The following is a 6,000-nucleotide window of genomic DNA, read 5'->3' as shown; positions in this document are numbered from 1 at the left end:
ACATCACAGCCCTAACTTTCTCCAGTCAGGTGAGTGGAAATGACCCCAAACAGGGAACACAAGCTGTTTATCTGCAGGCCTTTATTAAACTGTGTTGACCCTGTGTGTGTGTGTGGTGTGTGTGTGTGTATGTGTGTGTGTGTGTGTGTGGTGGGTGTGTGTGTGTGTATAGAGACCCCACACCCAGCCTCCACTGACCATGATGTCATCCTCTAATGAGACTAAATTTAGCTGTGAGTTTGACACTTTCTCGTTAATCACAGCTCCTGGAGAAACATCCGGAAGGGTCGTATGGAGAGGGAAGTGCCCTATTTTCCACAAATTCAACTGAGGAAGTCTTGCATCGTCCTGTATGACAGGTCACACAAGGTCATAAAGTTAGAGACCTCCACATGACCGCTGGGTCACGGTTCCTGCACTGCAGCAGTAGTTCATTATCTCTATCACTGAATCTGCTGTCAAGGCAAAAAACATCACATCTTACAGGAAGATGCTTCGTGTTATACATTATTTTTTTACTCAGAAATATTAATAAATTAAACGAGAAAGTATCTGTGTTGCTCTGAGTAGTAACCAATGATATGAAATTACTGAAGAAACCACAATACTTTAATGACCCCTGTGACCCCGCACAGAGCTACACTTCTTCTCATCTCTAAATCGAGGAAGTGCTCAGATCTTTCTCCGAGTCGATACGGTACTCAATTCATTTCTCCAAAAACATCCTTACTGTTCCCTAAAAGCACAAAGGAAGTATCATATTGTCATTTTTCTAGCCTACTTTTACAGCCGTTTCCATTCTTGCAGGGGTCACACGGGCACCTGAGTGGGAGTGGAAGTCCCATGTGTGACAAGGGGAAACCCTAAAAACTGTTAAAATCTCAGCAGGCTCCCACTGTCCCGCTGGAGAACCGGACAGAAGGCAACAAGCGCGGCCTGGGTGACCCCGAACCGCACAGAATGACCGGAAACCGCTCCTGTGGTAGCGTTTAGCACGCTAGCGCTTTGAGTCGAGTCGCTAACAACCAGCGGTGTCTTTAAAGAGCGTCCCACATGCTGAGCGCACACATGCGCGCCACCTCTAGCCTCTTCCTGCACGGGGCGGTGTTTTTAACGCTGTTTGTTTGTTTAGGATTCAGCCTGGTTCGACACGATGCCGGTTATTGTTCGGGTCAGATCGGAGCGGGGGCATCATGGGTGGCATGGGGTGATTTGTAGAAGTGTTATGGACACCTGGACTAGCCGAGGAGCTGTGTGTAGTGTGTACAGGGTGTTGAGTGTATGACAGTTATGAATGTGTGTGTATGAGGACAGGATACACACCCCAGTGAGACACACAATACACACATCCTACAACCGAGTCCTCCCTCGTAAACACTCTCCCATGATGGAAAACTTACTTATCATAAGAAGTTAGATTATTTGACTAAATAACAACAGGTCACCATACAAGTCCATGCAAATGAGCTGTTGCCATAGTAACGATTATGGATTTGTTTTTGAGACATTGTTAACACACATATTAACAAAGCACAGGACTTCTGTTGAAGGTTTTGGAAGCTGTTATTAGATACCTTGAATGTTTTAAATTCTCAAATCTGATTGGTCAGAAGGTGATGGGTCATTTTCTATAAGATCAGCTCAGTAGTGCTGCTTTAAGGTAAGTGATAACTCGTCTTAAGCGATGTTCGGCAATAATAATACAATTTAATAAGGTGTATTTTAGGAGCATGTGTTATTAATTAATTAATTAATGTCTTTTAATCAATGAATGTTTATTAATGAATGAATGAATGAATGAGTGGTAAATTGCTGTTGTATCAGAGAACAACACTTTGGGATAATCTCATCATGGATCACTTGACTCATGGATGTCCTGTTTTGTTTTATTCCTTACTTATCGATAATTTAGTCCTTTATTATCCCATTACTTATTAACTTATTTACGCCTTTAGGGGAGGACCTTAGAAACAGTGCAGTGTGACGGGTGATAGCCAATAGATGAGGCAGGCACTGTGTGTTAGTGCATTTTCTATGTGGTCTCTTGCGCTACACATTGAGTTACATTACACTTTGCTCATGTGAAGATGGTTAAAAAAACAACAACAACAACACTACAGTCTCGCAATTTTCCTCCAATATAGTGTTTCTGCAGGAGAGATGGTTCTCCAGGACCAGGGCTGTGCAGCACCTGTGACCTACAGTAATGTTTATTCTCATATTCTCATCACAAAGATTGTCTTGATGTGTGTGAAGATGATTTTAATCAGCCAGACTTACCGATGTGCCCAGATACTGCAGTGTGATCTCGCCTGCAGCGTTACGTGAGAGACACTGAAACAAGAAACAGCCAGTTACAAATCACACACACACACACGTCTATGGATATTACAAAAGGCAAGCATATATACATACATGATGGAAGAGAGTGTGTGTGTGTGTGTTCACCTGCAGAACTCTGTGGGTGCCGTTAATGGTGAGGGGAAGAAGTGTAGAGGCCAGATTCCATTCTCCAGATACATCCACTTTCTCTCCATCAATCTCCACCTACACACACACACACACACACACACACACACAGAGAGAGAGCAATAGGGGGTCAGCATGTGGTACTAGATTGAAATTCAGTATCAGTGTCAACAGTAAAGAGAGTGTGTATTAGATTGTTCTCACAGGTGTTTGGTTCTGTGTGTGTGTGTGTGTGTGTGTGTGTGTACACTAGAGCTCTTTTAAAACTCGAATTCAAACATGACTTTTGGTATTCAGATGCATTTGAGCCTAATGAGACCCAGACGGAACAAACGGCGGCAGTAGAGCTCCACTGTGTGTGTGTGTGTGTGTGTGTTCAGATCACATAAAACACTGAAGGTGAATCTTGAGCAAAATTCTAGGATTCTTCATCACACTTATTCACAAGCCATACATTGGATAACGTTTTAGAATTTTATCCGCAGTAAATAAACTGGACAGAAAAATCCCAGATAACATTTTCCACCATTAACCTTTCGTCCTGTGCTCACTGTGGCCTCAGTTTCCTGTTCTCGGCTGAGAGGAGAGGAAGCTGATGTGATCGTCTGCTGTTGTAGCTCATCCGTCTTAAAACCTGATCATTCTGAGATGCTTTTCTGCTCCTGCTCTGCTTCTGCTTTTCTGCTCTTATCCCACAGAGCTGCTGCATATTGTGTGTTTTTTGCACCATTTTGTCTAGCTGTACTACATTACAATTCCAGGAGCTTCATAAAGAAGCTCATCAAACCCACTGAGATCATACTGCTTCCCCATTCTGAGGAACATTAACTGAAGCTTTTGACCTGAATCTGTATGATTTTGCAAACTTTAATAATAATACAGACCTTGTGTGTGTGTGTGTGTGCTACAAAAGAATGTACGAATGATGGACATCTGGAGCACGAGCACATTCTCTCCCCAGTCCACCTGATGCCTTCAAGAAAAAAAATATCAGAAGCTCTGGTTTAAACCCCGTCCCATCTGCACCTTCTCACACACACAAAGCAAACTTGAAAACAGTAACAGAAGAGGAGGAGGGCTCACTTTCAACCCAGAACCACTTGTCTAAACAACAGTACAGATCTTTCCCTGTCAGTGGCCATCTAAACCCCTCAGGACCCCCTGAGCCTTCAGAAGCAGGGGGTCCGGGTTTGAAGTGGCGCCCTGCGGCGAACATTACAGCTCCGTTCGACGTTACATGTCTCAGGAGGACAGAGGTGAGGCGGGATCGGGTCTCATCGAACCCGCGGTGTTCATTCCATTCGATTACGACATTCAGAGTCGCATGATTTAGCGCATTACTCGATTTATCCATTGATTAGGACTGAGAAAAAAAGGGCAACAAACCATTTGTGCTCCTAAGTCGAGTGTAAAATCCATTTAAAAATATTTTTGCCCTCATTATACAGCTCTTATGTAAGTAGTTATCATTTACAAGGCAAGAAACTGGCCCCAGTTCAGCCCTTTGCACTCCACGTTGATGGACGTGAGCACAGGAGTGTCGGTGCACAGCTGGGAGAAATGATAGGCCTCCACGGAAATGACATTTGTATGGGTCAACCGCGCACAGCTGATCTAGGATCAGAGTCTGCCTTTAAACCCCTCTTAATCTGATTACATGGACGAAAGGGGCGATGATCCCAGATCGGCACAGGTCCCCTGAGCACCCAGATCCTTATGGAGCCCTGAAGGCATCCCGGAGAGAGAGCGTCCACAGGTGTGCAAACATACAGTGACTGAGTGACACGCCAAGCTCCTAGTACTCTCTCACACACACACACACACACAGCCGCTTTCTTATTCCTTCTCCAGCTGACCGAACAGAACGGGGTGAGGGTTCACGGCCACAAAGTAGGCATTCGGATAAAAAATAAAGAAACAAAGCGTGAGGCTGCTGGATCCCATAGTTTTGAAATGGGCGGGAAGGGATGGTGTCATTTTGTTGCCATGACAACAAACTTGAGCAAGCTATTCACGCAAGTTTTCAAAGGAGACGTAAAGGGTGCTGCAAGGAACGGGAAATTACTGCTAAAATATACGTTATCATTATCGGTGTTCAGAAGTAATCAGTGATCTGAGGTGGCTGTTTATTTTTATATTCAACATCAATTTATCTTTTAAAGAACATCATGTTATATTTTCTATTATCTGACTAAAAGTAAGATTTAATACGTAATATCCCTCGCCGGCTTCTGACACTGGAGACTCCTTCCCTAAATCTTTAATAAATATCCAGACAGAAAGCTTCACCGTTCCAACACTCGGGTCAGTTTCATCTTCTACAGACGTCCCGGTGTACGTTGTTACTATGGAAACAATGATGTATTAGAACAAGCGTATTATATTAGCTATTAGCCTGAGCTGGACGACTACCAGATAAATAAATAAAAACAAATAAATAAGTGTTTTGTGTGAATTTGTTATCTCTGTGTTTTGCGTTCAACTTTTGGATCACATGTAGAGACAGTACAGAGAGTGTGTATTAGAGTATCCTCACAGGTGTGTGTGTGTGTATACACTAAAGCTATTTAAAACTTGCTTGATTTAGTATTCAGACGCATTTGAGCCTAATGAGACCCAGACAGAGCAAACAGCAGCAGAGCTCCACAGTGTGTGTGTGTGTGTGTGTGTTCCTATCACATAAACCACTAGTGGATAAGGGGCTAGGAAAAGACACTCACTGTGTAGTTGGTTCCAGAGCGAGACACACTCAACATGTGAGAACCTTTCTCCAGCTCCACACACAGCTCCCAGCTCTTCCTCTCCTGAGTGGTGTTCGATACTCTGACAAACACACACACAAACATTATAGTAGCACTTTTGACACAAACACTAACATAGAAGTAAATATTAAGCAGCATGGATGTCAGAGGTTCACTGTTAGCGCTAGTGAGCAGCTGTTTTTAAGAGCTCACAGAAAAAGGTAACGGCCAAGATGTATACAGTGTACTGTGTAACAGACATATCTCACAATAAAGCTTTGTAATAAATCCCAAAAGAAATATTTTACCCCTAATGAGCAAGGAAAAACTCCCTGAGATGATATGAGGAAGAAAACTTGAGAGGACCCAGGCGCAAAAGGGAACCTCATCCTCATTTGGGTGACACTGGACAATAAATAATGTACCTTAATGTCCTTTCTACGACAGCAACCAAGGGCTCATGATGAACTATTAGGTCAGTGTAGTTTCTGAGTTCATTATAGACACTAATTCATTGTTGTCAGAAGCTGTAATGGCAGATCTGTGACCGTGTGAAAGTCCATGGCTGTCTCCTGGGTCAGAGGCAAGGTTTGAAAGTAGGGGATGAGCCCAATCATATGGCTTTGTTGCATTATGACATCATATAAAATAAAGAATTGGAGATTGAGCATAAGATTTGAGCCTATGATAAGATTTATTGACATAAAATCTCCAGAACTGGTGATTGAGCATAGAGTTCATTCTAAAAAATATATATATATATTGGCACCCCTTATGATGTTTTAGCTCG

The 6,000-nt window shown here is 43.0% G+C and overlaps 1 protein-coding gene across 1 annotated transcript in view; it reads right to left on the bottom strand.

Annotated features, from left to right (window-relative positions):
• pcca (propionyl-CoA carboxylase subunit alpha) overlaps positions 1–6,000 on the bottom strand; it is a 47,721-nt gene that overhangs the window by 9,731 nt on the left and 31,990 nt on the right. Inside the window, exons 18-20 of the mRNA XM_058380590.1 lie at positions 5,190–5,292; positions 2,449–2,547; positions 2,281–2,334 (exon numbers count right to left, since the gene is read on the bottom strand). Of these exons, the coding sequence (XP_058236573.1) occupies positions 2,281–2,334; positions 2,449–2,547; positions 5,190–5,292 (256 nt within the window). The remainder of the gene's footprint in view (positions 1–2,280; positions 2,335–2,448; positions 2,548–5,189; positions 5,293–6,000) is intronic.

The sequence above is a fragment of the Hemibagrus wyckioides genome, linkage group LG26 (genome assembly GCF_019097595.1).
Source record: "Hemibagrus wyckioides isolate EC202008001 linkage group LG26, SWU_Hwy_1.0, whole genome shotgun sequence".
Classification (NCBI taxonomy): domain Eukaryota; kingdom Metazoa; phylum Chordata; class Actinopteri; order Siluriformes; family Bagridae; genus Hemibagrus; species Hemibagrus wyckioides.
This window is presented reverse-complemented; position numbering and strand designations above follow the sequence as displayed.